Source organism: Rhamphochromis longiceps, linkage group LG19 (genome assembly GCF_057381845.1).
Source record: "Rhamphochromis longiceps isolate RC_006_pf linkage group LG19, R_longiceps_female_GT1.1, whole genome shotgun sequence".
Taxonomy (NCBI): Eukaryota; Metazoa; Chordata; class Actinopteri; order Cichliformes; family Cichlidae; genus Rhamphochromis; species Rhamphochromis longiceps.
The window spans coordinates 11,782,961-11,801,501 of NC_140575.1; the positions used below are offsets into that span (position 1 = coordinate 11,782,961).

The following is an 18,541-nucleotide window of genomic DNA, read 5'->3' on the forward strand; positions in this document are numbered from 1 at the left end:
TTCTCCAGCAGAGGGCGCAGTGTGTTAAGAGATTTAGCTCTGCTCTTCACTCTGCACTTCTTGTAAATCAGCTGCTTTACACACACTGCTGCCCACACAAAGACGCTGACTGATTTTCATTTGGATCATGTCTTTCTGTTATATAATCTATTCAATTCAATTCAATTTTATTTATATATCGCCAAATCACAACAAAAGTCGCCTCAAGGCGCTTCATAGGCAAGGCAAGGCAAGGCAAGGCAAGTTTATTTGTATAGCACAATTCAACAACAAGGTGATTCAAAGTGCTTTACAGAGACATTAGAAACAAGAACAAATAAAAAGCATGATTTAAAATTGAATAAAACAAGCAAATAAACTAACTAACTAATTAACAAACAAACAAACAACAGTATATAAAATCAAAACAGATAAAATCAGAACAGTAGATAAAATCAGTAGTTAAATGTAAGTTTTGAAATTTAAGCTTAAAGTGTGGATTTGGTGCTTTATTCAAATGCAGCTGAGAACAGGTGAGTCTTCAACCTGGATTTAAATAAACTGAGTGTTTCAGCTGATCTGAGGCTTTCTGGGAGTTTGTTCCAGATATAAGGAGCATAAAAGCTGAATGCAGCTTCTCCGTGTCTGGTTCTGACTCTGGGAACTGATGGGAACTCATAGATTCATAATCTAAAATATGAAAAGCATCTAAACTGTCTTCATACATCAGGCTGTAGAAACAGGATGTCAGGATTTCACGGAGCTCCTGCTGCACCTCAAACTCACAAAATAAATTTATATTAAAAAAATCGATTCAGGATTTTAATGAATCGATTTTACGTTATCCAAGCCAGAATCGATTTTAATCGATAAATCAATTATAAAAACCCACCCCTAGGCAGAACGCCAGTCTGTTAGTTTTATGTCACCAGTTTAAACAGTTTCACTTGCTGTGTTCAGGGGGAGGGGCTAAAGACAACAAACAAGTAAAGAAAGAAAGTTTGAGCCAGCACAAGGATCCAGTCCGTGCAGACCGCGTCATCAGAATTACTGCTGAATAAAGTATTCATCATCTTTCCAGGACCAACACGCAGGTAAACTTCCATCGTTTGGTGAAATGATCTATGACCTGTTTCTTCTTATTTGTTCTTAATCTCGACAGAACCAAGTAAGTGGGTCGATTTGTCTGTGCGTGTCACTAAAGCAGCTACAGCCGCAGTAAAAGGAAACGGGAAGGGGGAAGCATGGGGGGGGGGGGGGGGGGATTCACGTGATGGAAAAGAGGAAAAACAACATCGAAATAAGAGAGAGAGAAATGATTATTGTCTTGCACTGCAAAATGTAACCGCCCGCCACTGAAGGTAATAGAATCACTTCCTTACATTCAGTTACTGCACTTTCAGAGATCTACCTATCTTGCCTTTTGCTGGGAGTTGGCAACAGAGGCGGAGCCAGACATTTGAAACACCCGGGGCTTAGCCCAAAAAGGTAGTATGCATGTGGGATTTTTTTGGGGGGGGGGGGGGGTAGAAATGACTGAAAGATTAATTGGCTCTGTTTTGAGCTTTGTTCAAAAAAGAATGACTTCATATAGGGAAAAATATATATCACATATGCAGGACACCTTAAACTAGTTTTTTAATTAAGCAGCAAGGCAGAACAAAATCGGGGCTGTATCAAGACACGAGGACTAAACCCCAATTCAACCAGACCCAGAACTGATCCGGAATTAAAACAGGACTGCAACAGTTCAAAATCAGGACTACTTGGGACTTAACCAAGACAGAACCAGAATCAGAACTAGATGATAGTAGCACTAAAAATCATCATATATCTGCACTGCACTTATTTTTTAATTCTACCAAAGTCCACTATTTAGATTGAGAAAAGTTTATATAATTATTCAGCCTCGTTGTGCAAACAAGCCTGCAGAACTTAATAAATGTAGAATTTGAAAAATAACAAACCTAAAAAGAAACACTAGGTACGAGATACATGAGGACCTATGATACGGTGATACTTTTGGCAAACAACCATTTGTCTCACCTGCTCTTGTTCATCGCTGTTCTGTCCTCATTCTCCTCTCTCTCCCTCTCTGTTCCTCTCTCTCCCTCTTTGTGCTGACAATCATCAAATATACAGATATTTACAAACTCTTCAGATAAAAACACAAACACTTTTTTAATTGTAACATCAAATCAGACTAAATGTTTATTTTTTTAGATTGATAAATATAAAAACATATTTGTTAACTTTAAGAGTAAAGAGATAAACTGTCTGTATTTCTTAATTGTAAATGGCATCAAATTGTATTCAAAATTGAGCCACACTTATGGAGCTCCACAGTTCTTTTCCTGGTGTTTTGGTTCACATCTCTTGATTTTCCCATGTCAAAGAAACAGGCTCTGTGTTTTGCCTTATATGCATCCACAGCTGTGCCACCAATTTACTCACATGGACTCTACTAACCTATCAGAAGCTTCTTCAGCTCAGAATGGAATCGTCTGGAGTTTCTTATTAATTAACAATAAACTTAGTGTACGTGTACTCCTAAATTTGATGAAAGTGATGATAAATAGACAGCTCTGTCTCTCTTTATTCTGACATTTAACTAATTCAAAATATATTTCAATATTTTTTAAAACAAAAGTTTACTCTAAATTGATGTTGTACAGTAAAAATGTTTTATGTTTTCTCCCTAAAGTGTATGTAAATATCTGGTTACAAATGTGAATATCCTGCTGTGTACTGAAATCCCTCGTTTTGCATAGAAATATACTGAACAACATACAAAGCATAATATATAAAATAACATTTACCTGAGTTTTTTCTTTGAAAGAACCCTCTAATGTCCATTCTTATATTTCAGTACATAACTGAAACCGATTTAGTCGGGGAGGGTAAGAACTGAAAATATGAAATAAACACACGTAAGCTAAGACTCTCTAAAAAATAGCATTTGTTCGGCTTTTCATTTCGCCTTTTGTTGATTCACTTGAAGAGCAAGTAACGTAATATTGGTCAAGTGATCAGTTTGATATCAATCTTTGGTGATGCACCGTCATATTTACATTATTTGTACGGTATGAATGATTTGCTTTGGTACCTGGTCAAACTTAAGCTCTCCTTAGTATGGCTGGCTCCGTTTCTCCAAACGCGCACTCACAGGCAGCAGCTGCCCCGCCCCCTCGCTCAGTCGCTTAGTGCCTGAGCTCGGATCATACCAATATCAGGGGGGATTCACGCACAGTCGTAAATTCCCACAGTGTGCACTATGTGCTTCGAATATTGTGTGTACTTTTTGTTTTATACAGTTGTCAGCCAGGCATCTAACTATGAAAAAATTACACTCCAAAAGACCCCGGGCTTCTGACAAAACAACCCGGGCTTAAGCCCCGTAAGCCACCCCCACGCTCCGCCCCTGGTTGGCAACCCTATTAGTTAGGTTGTTTAATAGATCTACTAAGTACTGTTTAGAATACCAGAATAGGGAGGATGTGGTAGGTTTAAGTTTATTAGATTGATACATCTCCAACAAGACAGTGTACATCACTCTGACAACGGCGTTTCTTTTCATTCAAAGGCTTTATGGCTTTTCCTGTAATACTCTGCACTTCTTGTAAATCAGCTGCTTTATACACACTGCTGCCCACACAAAGACGCTGACTGGTTTTCATTTGGATCATGTCTTTCTGTTATATAATCTATTCAGTTCAATTCAATTTTATTTATATATCGCCAAATCACAACAAAAGTCGCCTCAAGGCGCTTCATAGATTCATAATCTAAAATATGAAAAGCATCTAAACTGTCTTCATACATCAGGCTGTAGAAAAAGGATGTCAGGATTTCACGGAGCTCCTGCTGCACCTCAAACTCACAAAATAATTACACTGAAAAAAATATGTTGTTGGATTTACTTAATTCAATGGTGGACATTTGTTGCACACAGATGTTTTGCTTTGGCAGCAACTTAAACAATTGAGTTAAATTAACACAATTTATTCATGTTCAATAAACTTGTGCAATTTGTGTTGATAAAATGTGACTTAAACATGTTTTGATGAAGTAATTTGAGCTCTTGAAATATTTTAATCCTTCACAATTTTCTCACTTTATCCCAACACCATTCAATAACTTTTACCCAATACTACTTGGTCACTTAAATGCTACATGTTATCTTCAAATTACATTTTGCTATTATATTCTAGTATCAAATACACAATTTTCAAATGGAGGCCTTATAACAGATTGTATTGTTCTCTTCCAAGATGGTTGCTGGCATCCACCAGTAACCTTTCAAAACAAAATGTCTAATTTCACTGCATTGACAGTAGGTAAAGAATTAAACTGACATTACTCCTCCACTGAATCTACATAAATCAACAGTTAAATAATGTCAGTTCTTCCGTGTTCTCTGGAATCAATCACAGCAAAGAAATTAGACTGTTTCTTTTGAAAAATGTTGGGAAAGAACAAATCAAAACATTCTATTTAAGGCCTCTGACGTCAAGATTCAGTTAAACAACAATTATAACTAAACAATTTGAGGTAATGTTAGTTTCCATTAACATTAAATTAGGTTACTGAATTGGCAAACACCTTCCTATTAACATTACCCATTTTACCCCAATAACTAAAGAAATTAGCACTTGCAGGTCAAAACCTTTATTCAAGAGATGCAAAAATAACATTGATACAGTGACTGTCAAAAATTACAGCACTGATCATACTGTGACATCTTGGTTCAAAACAGCACACTTAGAAATATTCAACGTTCTTTACTTCAACTGAATGAAACTGAAAATACCATTTCACACGACCCATATGGGATATTTAGACTGCATAACTGTTCATGCTACATCTCTTCACTAGTAAAAGAAAGAAAAAATACAAAGAGAAATTTAAAAATGCTGCCAAAATGCTGTACAGAGCAAAAGGAAAAACAAACAACAACAAGAAAAACGGCTCGTCCTCATGGCAGTTGCAGAGTATATAAAAATGAACCCTGCGATCTGTTCCTGGACTTGAGCTTCAAAAATGCAGCAGAACAAGTGTGAGATTTAAATGTCCTCTCACCTAGAGCTGATCAGCTTGCATGCATAACAGTGAGCTTTCCTTGCAGGAGCAGTTTTGTCTTAGTTGTGAGTTTTTCTTGAGAGCTGAGTTGCATCCAACTCCATTACCACCCTTTGAATCACCTCAAAAGTGTAGCAGAGTTGTGATGGGTAACTGATATTGAAGGAATAAAAAAGGTCCAAACAGCATGGCTACTGCAAAGGTCACGTTATCCAGATCTTGAAGAACTACTATACCCTCGATGATGATGCCAACATCAGAAAAGTCATTGCCTGGTGCATCCTCTGGAGACAGATGTTCATTGTGGTTTTCTCAATCTGTGCAGTGGCCTCAGTCAAGTCCTGGTTAAACACAAAACATTTCTTTAAGATTCCTTTTTAAACTCATCTCTTTTGAATCTACCAGTTCTAATGTTAGAGTAATTTAAACCAATGCAAGCAACATAGTAAATAGCTATAGCCAAAGAGTGGCCTGCCATGCTGCCATTCATGGTCTAACAGAGTTTCTAAGACAGAGTGAAAAACATAATAATTTCAAATGCTTTACATTAGTTTTTGTTAGAAAGACACCGGCCCATCAGAAATCCAGGTTATGTCACTCAGAAGATGTTAGAATTTAGACTTTCAGCCCCACAATTTGGTTAGCTGTTGGTCTTTTTTTTTTTCAAACAAAACCTAATGTAAATATTGGTGGGATTTTCCTTTGTTCACTAGAATGACAAATTTAAAGTTTTTTCACACTGATGTGACCCCTAATATAAGGGGGTGGGGCCTCAAGGGGGGGCGGCCGAGTTCGCTACCAGGCCTCATGTGAACTTCAAATTATTAAAGAGGACTACTGGTCCTAACCAGTCCAATGAGGATCAAGTGGATAACTAAATGCATTTTTAAATGTTGCAAAGCCACAATCTACTCATAAAACACTCACCATGAACTCCTGCACCAAGATGTTGCAATTATCTTTCACACAGATGCGGAGCACTTTGATGAGGGACTCCGAGCATTAATGTCATCCTAAAGTATTATAACAAAGAAAACAGAGATTTGTGAACTTTTCAGTAGCACAGAAGAAAATGATCCCAGACAAAAACTTAAACCAGTCAACATGCAACACCAGCATCTACAAAGAAATATCAAAAGTTCCTGTTTGACATCAACTTTATGGATATATAGTTCCCAGAACATTTATTTTTTTAAAAAGATAAATTTTTCTCAGTGGGCCAGTAAATGCATAATGAAAATTATGGCATCCTTTCGGTGGAATCAGTACTCACGGGTAATAGTTGACTGTTTCAATGGATGCAGCATAAAAATCTTTTACTGACCTAATGCAATACATATACACTTTGTAGTTAAAGAATTTTAAAGTTCTTACTGTCATCATGGCAGCTACATCCTTTAGCTTTGTGCCCTGTTCCCCCAAACACTTTCAGCAGACTGTCAGAGAGAAACTCAGCTCCGTCAGAAACCTTGACTGTAAAGGCAAGGTTGGGATGCACTGGAATGCTGCATTTCATCTAAAATGACATAAAATTATTTTGAAATAACAGCAGGCACTGTGCTTGGTTAATCAGTAATGTTTTGTTGAATAAAAACTGTGTTTCCAGATCTTATGGGATTAAAAAAATCCAAAGATGTTTGTTTCTGATTTGCAACCCAAGAACCCACAAGTTACAACCTCATTTTAGTTCAAGTGTGCATTAATGTGAGTCCAGTAATCACCTTTCTGACAATACATACAGGTATAAGTTAAACCTATGGCAGATTTTGGATTTCTCAGTTGTATTAATAGGGTGGTCTATTTGAGTATGCATGCACCTAATAATTATAAAAAACCTATTATAATTAAGTTACAGAAACCTTAAGCGAAAATAGAATATACTTTCTTACCATAACACCTTGAACCCACAATCCATCAGCTGACTCCTGGTGAAATGCAGAATAGAGGTAATCTCTCAATGTGCAGCAAAAAAAAACAAAAACAAAAGGACAGCAGGTGAGGGCAGGGATGTAAGCTAGCATAATGCCACTGATGATATTAGCTAAAGCTGTTCAATGTCCAAAATCTCACTAACACCACGGTGCAGTAAATACACAATGTAACTGAAGAGTCAGTTGGCAAATCTATTCACACAGAAAACCAAATTATGTTGTGAGTGCCTCGTAATTAGGTTTAATGTGATATTACGGCTCTTGTGCCAAAGACAAATTCAAATGAAAAAGCGCCAATTCTTTGACAACAGATAAAACAGCAAATAAGCTAACGGCTCTTTTTTAGCATGTTACATGGCGGCACTCTAGACGTTTAACTACATTTGGCTGAAATATGGTAAACATTAATTCAAAAAATCAAGACATACCAAAAAACGTAGAGTTGGCTGCTCGACTTGACTGAGATGGATGCATTTTTTAAACCACGATCCAAAGCCCGCGAGATGAAATCACGCGTGGTTTCACGAGATTTAACGTTGCTATCTTATTGACTTACTTCACCTGAACATGATATGAACAATTTAATACACCCTTTCTGCATATCATGTAGTTTTTACACTATATAGTTACATTTATCTTTAAAACATGAGGCAATTGTGTTAAATACATGCAAGATGCTTACATAAATCCAAGAGATGGCCAGTCCCTTTTTTTCAGTGTACTCATATAGTTCCACTGTTGAGGGAAAAGTCCTGTTAAACTGATGGAGGCAGAACTAGGGCTGGGTATCGTCACTGATTTCTAGAATCGATTCAATTCCGATTCACAAGGTACCGAATCGATTCGATTCAATTCGATTTGAATCTGGGAAATTTTGACAGTCAATAATATTATAATTCAGATCAGTACATTGACATATTTTTGTATCTATAAAAAGGAAGCTGACACACACAAGACTTTATCAAAGGTGTGAGCATCACAGCCGATGCCTTTGTGTCAAAGTAGCTGAAGATAAAACACAGAAACACATGAAGGTGATTTTCCTGGCCTGGATCTTTATGTATTAGGAGACCCTTCAGCTTTGAGTCACTTATCCACTTCTCTTGCTCATTGGGTACAAACGGCGATTATGCTGAGGAGGAAGCTGCTGGTGAAAGAGTGGAAGGCCTCATCGACTCCTACCTTATCTCAGTGGTATATCTCTTTGGGACAAGTGGCAGCTTACGAAAGATTATCATATAGACTGCTAAATAGACTGGACGACTATAATGATAAGTGGGCTAATTACTTTTTACATACATGTCAGTGACGCATCCGGCTAAAGTAGTTAAGTTCAGACTAAATAAGATAGCTGTAATCTGGTCTATGTGGAATGTTGGCATCACTTTTTTTTTTTTTTTTGGGATGGAAATATGCATTGATGCTCAATTTGTTCTGTTGTTACTGGGAATGTCCATTCTGCTAGTTTTTGGGTGGTTTTTTTTTTTTGGGGGGGGGGGGGGGGGTCTGGGTTTTTTTGGGGGGGGGTTGTATATTAAAATCTAATAAAGTTTGAGTCATAAAAAAAAATTCTGCAGTACATCAAAAACGAAAGACAACCATTAATCAACACATGAATGTTACCTCTGAAGTTACAGCGGTTTTATTAGAGACACGGCTAAGCGTTTTGCATTTTGCATAATTTTAAAAAGTTTAAATTTGTTCAATATTGAACGGCAGAAATTAGGTTCTTTTTTCAGAAGTATGTAAAACGAAAAAAAAAAAAACGTCGGCCGACAGCGCTGTAAACAACGGTAGACTTGTGCGTAACAAGCAAGTGAATAATGCAGAAAACAGACAGGGAGAGAGAGAGAGAGCTGTGCATGAAGTGTGATTTTATCGTGGTGGAAGCAAAACAGCAAAAGTCAGAGGGAATTCATGACGATGTTTATGTGAAGCGTAGTTTGAGTAGTTAGTTGATCTTCTTTTGCAGCTGTCGGCTTCCAGCCCCGAGCGTCAGCTGAGAAAGGCGACATCTCACTGATTCTGATCCGTGGGTCTGCGCTGTGTGTTTACGCCTTTGTGCAGAAGCCGTGTTCCTCCTCTCATTTACTGTCTTAGCTGTTTGGTGGTTGTTGAAATTTTGTGATCTTTCACCTGAGATTCTGGCATTTCGGGCAAAATAAATTTATATTAAAAAAATCGATTCAGGATTTTAATGAATCGATTTTACGTTATCCAAGCCAGAATCGATTTTAATCGATAAATCAATTATAAAAACCCACCCCTAGGCAGAACGCCAGTCTGTTAGTTTTATGTCACCAGTTTAAACAGTTTCACTTGCTGTGTTCAGGGGGAGGGGCTAAAGACAACAAACAGGTAAAGAAAGAAAGTTTGAGCCAGCACAAGGATCCAGTCCGTGCAGACCGCGTCGTCAGAATTACTGCTGAATAAAGTATTCATCATCTTTCCAGGACCAACACGCAGGTAAACTTCCATCGTTTGGTGAAATGATCTATGACCTGTTTCTTCTTATTTGTTCTTAATCTCGACAGAACCAAGTAAGTGGGTCGATTTGTCTGTGCGTGTCACTAAAGCAGCTACAGCCGCAGTAAAAGGAAACGGGAAGGGGGAAGCATGGGGGGGGGGATTCACGTGATGGAAAAGAGGAAAAACAACATCGAAATAAGAGCGAGAGAGAAACGATTATTGTCTTGCACTGCAAGACAACCGCCCGCCACTGAAGGTAATAGAATCACTTCCTTACATTCAGTTACTGCACTTTCAGAGATCTACCTATCTTGCCTTTTGCTGGGAGTTGGCAACCCTATTAGTTAGGTTGTTTAATAGATCTACTAAGTACTGTTTAGAATACCAGAATAGGGAGGATGTGGTAGGTTTAAGTTTATTAGATTGATACATCTCCAACAAGACAGTGTACATCACTCTGACAACGGCGTTTCTTTTCATTCAAAGGCTTTATGGCTTTTCCTGTAATACTCTGCACTTCTTGTAAATCAGCTGCTTTACACACACTGCTGCCCACACAAAGACGCTGACTGGTTTTCATTTGGATCATGTCTTTCTGTTATATAATCTATTCAGTTCAATTCAATTTTATTTATATATCGCCAAATCACAACAAAAGTCGCCTCAAGGCGCTTCATAGATTCATAATCTAAAATATGAAAAGCATCTAAACTGTCTTCATACATCAGGCTGTAGAAAAAGGATGTCAGGATTTCACGGAGCTCCTGCTGCACCTCAAACTCACAAAATAATTACTCATATAGTTCCACTGTTGAGGGAAAAGTCCTGTTAAACTGATAGAGGCAGAACTAGGGCTGGGTATCGTCACTGATTTCTAGAATAGATTAAATTCCGATTCACAAGGTACCGAATCGATTCGATCCACGATTCGATTTAATTCGATTCGATTCAATTCGATTTGAATCTGGGAAATTTTGACAGTCAATAATACTATAATTCAGATCAGTACATTTACATATTTTTGTATCTTTTTTTTTTCTGTGTCCCGTTTGGATCTTTAGCCATCAGAATTGTTGTCTTAAGGCCAAGAAAGATGCCAAGCGGATTTATTTTACCAAGTGGATCATCATGGCCTTGCCATATTGGTCCATTTGATTGACCTTTATTATAATTATGAATTTATTTTATTTTCAGTTGCTACAAACCGGACAGACATGACTGGGGGATAGGACAGGGAGAAAGAATGAAAGAAAGAGAGGGAGAGAAAGAAAACCAAAGGGGAGAAGAGAGGGTGAGAAGGGGGGGAAGAAAGCAAAAAACAAAACAAAACAAAAAAAAACACACCTGGGTCACCTGTATGGAGAAAAAAAACAGAAGAGAAAGCAAACAACAAAGAGCAACATAATAAAAAAATAAAAAACAGCACCATCACAATAAACTAGCTAGCAGTAGATATCAGTAGATACTAAATAATAAACGATATTGTGCAATCAATCAATCAATCTTTATTTATAAAGCACTTTTCATACAAAAAAAAATGTAGCACAAAGTGCTTTACATAGTTAAAAGCAGCCCACCCCACCCTCCAACTCACTCCCCACACTCTCAATACACATATATCCCCCCCCCCCCCAACACACACACACGCGCACACTTAAAGAGTAAAAATTGGGCTGTGTTCGCATGAGCCAAGTGAGGAAACACTATAACAGGGAGCCGTCTGCACCGGGAGCCGGTCACAGACCGCAGCCTCCAGGCTGGGCACACAGCAGGAGGGAGGCAAAGGAGCCCCCCAGCCAGGCTGAGAGGACCCCCAGAGACCCAGCAGCCACGGTCAATCACAGCCCCGGTGCAGAGAGCGCCCTCCGAGGAAACACTGGAGATATGACACAATACGATATATACAGGGTAAAATGATAAAATAAATAAGAACAGGATACAATATAAATATAAATATAAATAGAGTAAGAAGATTAAAAAATGAATAAGAATAAAATCAAAAAATATTAGGTAAATCCTAAATTAATAATAGAATAACAGGATAGAATAAATAAGCATAAAATAAATAAACGCTAAGTAAAAGCTAAATTAAAAAGGTGGGTCTTGAGCCTGTTCTTAAAAACATGTACGTTCTCTGCGGCCCTGAGCTCCTCCGGCAGGCTGTTCCACAGACGAGGACCATACCACTGAAAAGCTGCCTCTCCGTGAGTATGTGTCCTGACTTTAGGGACAATCAAAAGGCCAGTACCAGAGGACCTCAGGGTCCGCGAGGGTTCATATGGTAAAAGCAGATCTGAGAGATAAGAAGGCCCAAGACCATTAAGACATTTAAAAACCAATAAAAGAACTTTAAAATCGATCCTGAAACACACGGGGAGCCAATGCAGCGATTCTAAAACCGGTGTAATGTGGGCCCGCCCTCTGGTCTTCGTCAGCACACGAGCTGCCGAGTTTTTCAAAAGTTGTAAAGTTGAAATATTCTTCTTAGGAAGACCAGAGAGCAGGGCATTACAGTAATCAATGCGACTGGTAATGAAAGCATGCATCAGCATCTCCGTGTTGGCCCGAGAGAGAATAGGGCGGACTCTGGCTATATTTTTTAGACGATAAAATCCAATTTTGGTTACATGTTTAATATGTGGGATAAAACCAAGCTCAGAGTCGAAAATAACACCCAGGTTTTTCACTTGTAGCGAAGGACATAGTGAAAATGCCTCTAATTTAGACAAGAGTTTCTCTCTCTGAGCCTCAGGACCGACGATTAAAACTTCAGTTTTGTCCTGGTTAAGCTGTAAAAAGTTTTCTGCCATCCAAGATCTTATATCTAAGATACAGTTAAAAAGGGCATCCATTGGTCTGGTGTCATCAGGAGACACGGAGATGTACAGCTGCGTGTCATCAGCGTAACTGTGGAAGTTCACTCCATGCCTCCTGATGACACTGCCGAGAGGGAGCATATACAAATTAAAAAGTACAGGGCCTAAAACTGACCCTTGAGGCACACCACATGTCATTTTATGGATCTTAGAGGAGCATGTATCCATACTCACCATAAAAGATCTGTCAGAGAGATAGGAAGTGAACCAGTTGTGTACAGCACCAGAGAGGCCCACCATGTGTTTCAGTCTGTTTAAAAGACTGAAACACGTTGTGCGCTGTCTATCAGCACGCAAGATAGACAGCGCACAATGTGCTTTGAGGCAGCAGCCAAGAAAGCTGTAGTCCGCGTGTTACGTCTCCTGGCTAGTCTAGGGGGTTGAAGGGACGAACATAAATGTGGATAGAGAAGGAGGAGCCAAGATGGTAAATTTAGAAGGTTTATTTAATACTGGTGATGGGATTTGGGTTCAGACCGAGGTGTAACGTCAGGGAGAGCCAAGGCCAACATAACAAACAAAACATCCCTGACGTAGAAATAAAAGAAACTTACCTAACTCCAAAGAAACAAAATATACAACCTATAACCATAACCTACCTAACAACACATAAACAGGAGAAAACAGGGTGTCAAAACAAAGGGCAGCTCTCCCCTACAAGCAGTCTGAACATGAAACAATAATGCTCACACAAAATACAAAGGCATGCAAGCCTGCACAAGTATGGCAACCAAAATGGCCGGAGGGCCCAGAAGCACAGCTCCACAGGCCTTAAATAGTGCTCTGCTGATTACCAATCAGCCAGACTCTGCGCAACATCCAATCAGGACAGAGGAGGTGGAGCCTGGACAAAACAAAGGGTTAATAGGGAGAAGAGACATCCTCCTGGGGGATGTAACACCGCGTCTGTGAATACCCATGTGTACACCTGTGTGCATACCTGTGTGGATCAGCATGCTTGCATACTAAGGTTTCTCCATGTAATGATCTGCTAGGGAGTGTGGGGGGGCCACAGCCCCGTCCTCCAGGGTATGAAGCAGGTATGGAGGAGATCAAAACTCCAGACATCCAGAGGTCCCCAGAACACAAGAGACCAAGGAAGACCCACAGAGGGGCAGCCGCGCCACTGTCCCAGTAAGAGCTGAGGAGAGTCCCAGATGAGGGCTCATTCAGCAGCCGTGGAGCAGAAGCCAGGGGGAGTTGCAGTGACGCGCCCGTGAGCTCCGCCGGCAGCCAGCTGTGCCTGAGTGACCGAGCCCCAGGGCGAGAGGCCGGGGGCACCCCACCTCCGAAGTGGCCCGAGCGAGCCCCAGGCCCCAGGCCCCGATAAGCGGCCGCCAAGGAGTGAGCCGGTGTGTACCCGGACGCCCACCCCCAGACACAAAGAACCACCAACGCACCGACACCTGAGGGAGTCTGCCACCGGCAGGGGAAGTGGTGGTGGGTGGAGATAGGCCTCCAAACCTTGGAGGGCCTGAGATGTCCCCAGAGAGGTGGCGTCTGATACCCAACCTGACATATAGATACAGACATACAGGCACACACAGACACAAACATCCATTCCCACCCTCATGCTCTCATATGCACTTACTCCACACTCAACCAACGTGGAGACAGACATAAAGAGACGCTGTACACACGATCACACTCCCCAAGCGTACTCTACGAACCGGGTCTAGGTACCCTTGCCCCTGGAGGGGGGAACTGCACCCAGACCCAGGTGGTGTTACCCTTTTCCCTGCGGTGGGGAGAGGCAGACCGCCCCGACTCCGCAGCAGCAGGGAGGCCCCACACCCCAGACCGCAGTCGGACGGCCAACTCCTCCTAGCCCCCCCGCTCCAGCAGGCCGCAGAGAATGGGGGTGAGAGAAGACTCCAAACCTCCCTCCACCCGCTCATTGTAGTGTTGATGCATGTGTGTTCTAAGGTGCAATTAAAACCCAGGAGGGCATGGAGCTACCTGCCAGCGAGCAGCAGGTAAGCGCATAGTCCCTCCTGCTAGCCCTCAATGTCTACGTGTATTTAAAATTGAGAGGTGGGCAACGATGCCAGGGGTGAGGTGTACACCCTGATGGTAATTTGGACTCCGTGTATCGTGCCCACCCCCAAAATCCTATATGTATGTGTAATGAGGGTGTGAGTAATGTGAATGTCTAAGTTGTGGGATAAAATTGAGGCAGAGGCAGCCAGAAGGGGACAGAGGGGGGGGGGGGTAGCCTCCTCTGCAGAGTGTAACAACCAACCACCTGTGTGGGAGCGCGATACCACTTTATGTCCGATATGACTGATATCATAAATTTGGATATCTGCCGATATGACTCCAATATAGTGTATTTTATAGTCAGTAAAACTGTTTGTTTTTTAATATCGTGCTGCATTTTGTATAAGTTGATACTCAAGTTTTAAAAAACAAAACACTAAAGCTGTTCTGTTACACCTGTATGCAAAAAATACATAGCACCCAAAATATTTCATAGTTCAGCAACACTGATCAATCTGATAAACTTAAATCTACATCATGGCTGGACTTGGACAAATAAATCAGCCTGGGCATTTTGACTAGAGACCGGCCCACCGGGTATTACAGGAAAAGCCATAAAGCCTTTGAATGAAAAGAAACGCCGTTGTCAGAGTGATGTACACTGTCTTGTTGGAGATGTATCAATCTAATAAACTTAAACCTACCACATCCTCCCTATTCTGGTATTCTAAACAGTACTTAGTAGATCTATTAAACAACCTAACTAATAGGGTTGCCAACTCCCAGCAAAAGGCAAGATAGGTAGATCTCTGAAAGTGCAGTAACTGAATGTAAGGAAGTGATTCTATTACCTTCAGTGGCGGGCGGTTACATTTTGCAGTGCAAGACAATAATCGTTTCTCTCTCGCTCTTATTTCGATGTTGTTTTTCCTCTTTTCCATCACGTGAATTCCCCCCCCCCCCCCCCCCCCCCCCATGCTTCCCCCTTCCCGTTTCCTTTTACTGCGGCTGTAGCTGCTTTAGTGACACGCACAGACAAATCGACCCACTTACTTGGTTCTGTCGAGATTAAGAACAAATAAGAAGAAACAGGTCATAGATCATTTCACCAAACAATGGAAGTTTACCTGCGTGTTGGTCCTGGAAAGATGATGAATGGTGAGTATATTATTGAGTATATTATTGAGTATATTATAATATAGTATATTATAGTATAGTGAGTATATTATTGGTGAGACTTATTGGTGAAATAACTTATGTCCTGTTAATTTAATAATTTACTGTTTTAAAGGAAAAACCTTGGTCACTTGGACAAATATTACTTTGGTTGTAATTATTTTCCTCTATAAAATGTAATTGACTTCTACAGTGGCCTGCTTTTGTTACTGGTAACATGAGTAACATCAAAAATTTTCTCCCCTTTAGCATTTACCATTTTCCCCACAATATAATGTACTACCATAATCTACACCCAGTCAATAACACAAAATTTGCTTAAAGGAAACATCAGCAACCCAAAAAAGTCTGCAGCTCCAAACTTATGTAAACCTCCAGTCTCCCTTTCTCCCCTACGTGGTGAATTGTTTGTTAACCTTTATTCATCCTAACCTTGGTCCAGTCTCAGTGTCAAGTCAGTCTAACCTTTAGTCCACGTCGTCAGTCCATCGCAGTTCAGTCACCCACATCACTCGCATTCACACCAGATATTGCTGATAGTGGAGACTCCCGCGCAAATAATCAGATTCTCCACCCTCAGCAACATGAGCTCATTCATTTGTTTTATTTTCTAGAAAAAAGTTCTTTATAATCTTTAACTGGATTGACTCGCTGCAATCCTTTTAAACAGGAACTCAAATGCTCATCAGTTCCCACAGATGGCTTCTCCTCGGCCCATTATAATCTGGAAAAGCTCACCTTATATTTACTCTCCCGAAAATTTTTACAGCACTGTTAAATCAATCTTGCAGGCCTGCTTAAAACAAAAATGAGACAAAGAGAGCTGATTATTAGCTCATCAAAACACAATCCTGACAGGATTTCTCTAAGTGCACTGTTACAATTTTAAAGGGCCCAGTTCTAATGATTAATAAAACTCTATTAAAATAAGAAAACAACCCAAACCTAACTGTCAAAATCCATCACTAAAACAACAGCCCCAAAAATCTTAATCACAGAAAAGTTTTGCTCACTAATCAATATGTTATGGAGATTAGAACTTCAGGGCCACAAAGGTTTTGCCCTACTCTTGGTTAAATTAATACTTACAGTGGCGCCAGTGTCCGGCAGCCTCGCCTCTGTCAGTGCGCCCCAGGGTGGCTGTGGCTACAATGTAGCTTGCCATCACCAGTGTGTGAATGTGTGTGTGAATGGGTGGATGACTGGATATGTAAAGCGCTTTGGGGTCCTTAGGGACTAGTAAAGCGCTATACAAATGCAGGCCATTTACCATTTACCATTTACCAGAGTCTGAACTCAGACTTAAAATCACTCCCTCTGTTTATTTTCCCCACATCATATTTCAGTGGCCTCAGGTTCTTCAGCGTCCTGACAATCTGAGGTCAAATGACATAATTTCACCTGCTAAATACACAGAAAATCTTGTTAAAAGCCGCACAGTTTGCACACCATTGATATTCTCATTAAGCCCTTTCTAAAGATGTTATAACAATGTGTCATCACTAAATTCTAAATGTATTTTCCAAATCTGCACTACTGCACTTAGTCACAGACCTGACCACTTTATTTAATTATCCTGTATGTTACCAAGCCTTTCTTCTCACAGTCACAGTGTCTCTTTCAGTGCAAGCTTCACTCATCTGGTCAGACAGGAAACCCAAGTTCTCCTTTTTCTTTTCATATCTCAAGAAGTTGCCGTGACAAGAGAAATGCATATTTAAACATTACCACATTATTAAATTATTTTATTTTCTTCCTAGAGTAATCACTTGTTTAGCTCAATCGACACAAAAGCACTTCCAATTCACTATTTTAAAACTACTTTATGCTTTTAATCACTTTTCATTTTCGCCAAAGTCACTCTATTGTCGTGGAACTTTCCTGAGTTATTCCTCACTTCAAGCTTTAAGTATGTTGAATCTACCATTTCTGTCATGTATTCACATTCATGAATGTAAGCATGTCTTCATTGCGTTGTTGTTATGTGTTCATATTAATATTGAGTGTAAGCTGATTCTTCATTGCATATGTGTTTTATAATCAGGTTTAATTCATGCATCTTTGCACTGAGCTGTGGATTCAAACTGTCTCACTTCTGATTCTCTCCAAATATAATTTCACATGTAACAATTTGTATATGTGTGTTTTCTATTCATTAATGTAATTGTTAGTTAGTTTATTTATTTTTTTATCTCTCTATTTTTCTTTTTTTCTTCTTTTTTTTTCTTTTTCTTTTTTCTTTTTTTACCTCTTTGTTGTGATGTGGTGGACATTCCTGAACCTCCATGAGTTCAGTCTCAATTTTCGATCAAATTTTCCCACATGCTTTCACTATGTTATGTCTAGGTTCACCTCTCACTACTGATCCTCGTCCCTGTTCCCACAGTTTCCGGTGTGGGCTCTCAGATCAACACAGGCCCAAATCAGCTGTTTCTTCTCTACGACTTATTTTTCAGTCGTGCGACCGTTTTGGGGATCAGCCTGAGTTTCGCCTTCATCGCTTCGTGTACATGGGGTAACGAGAAGCGATTAACACCTCACTACCAGCTCCCGATCATTAATCATTTGGTCGTAAGATAATCAAACCTGTTTGAAATCCTGTCGGCCGTCGTGAGGGCATCACTGCAGCCTCTCACATTGCGCACACACAAACACAGAAATGAAAGTGAAAAGACGGAGCAGCACGGCAATGCAGCATGTGATCTGGACACAAGCGATGGAGGCACAACTTGTAGAACTTTGGCTCATCCGAGCCTTTTCGATGTGGCCTCACAAAATTATCACGACCACAACAACCGTGAAAAGAGTTGGATGGACACTGATGCTCAATCTCAGCTGCCCGGTCAATGTTTTTCATTAGCAATTTAGAAAGGTTGATGGTGGTGGTCTGTGTGTGAGTGAAAGACAGAGAGGGAGAGACCGATTTTGTATGATGCGTCCATATCATTTTATGGACACACAGTGTGAGCACTCAGGTCGCATCGTGATCTATGAACTTCTAACCCCTGCGAGTCAATCGTGCAGTTTGAGCAGGAGCTGAATAATGGGCCT

The 18,541-nt window shown here is 40.2% G+C and overlaps 1 protein-coding gene and 1 long non-coding RNA gene across 5 annotated transcripts in view; one reads left to right on the forward strand and one right to left on the reverse strand.

The window, feature by feature from the left end:
* Nucleotides 1-937: 937 nt before the first annotated feature.
* LOC146646317 (interferon-inducible GTPase 5-like) overlaps nucleotides 938-18,541 on the forward strand; it is a 28,594-nt gene continuing 10,990 nt past the window's right edge. Inside the window, exons 1-2 of one of the 4 annotated variants that reach the window (XM_085391561.1) lie at nucleotides 938-1,073; nucleotides 1,383-1,467. Coding sequence is in view for 1 of the 4 variants with exons in the window: in XM_085391559.1 (XP_085247685.1) it covers nucleotides 15,470-15,472 (3 nt within the window). In the remaining 3 variants the exon portion in view is untranslated. Of the gene's footprint in view, nucleotides 1,074-1,382; nucleotides 1,468-8,577; nucleotides 9,456-15,333; nucleotides 15,473-18,541 lie in introns of those variants that run through there. The other 3 variants (XM_085391562.1, XM_085391560.1, XM_085391559.1) reach the window with 3 other exon arrangements.
* On the reverse strand, nucleotides 6,055-7,064 carry LOC146646318 (uncharacterized). The gene is made up of 3 exons (XR_014908797.1): nucleotides 6,948-7,064; nucleotides 6,433-6,574; nucleotides 6,055-6,071 (listed from the first exon to the last, which is right to left on the reverse strand). It is a non-coding gene; the product is annotated as an uncharacterized LOC146646318 (long non-coding RNA).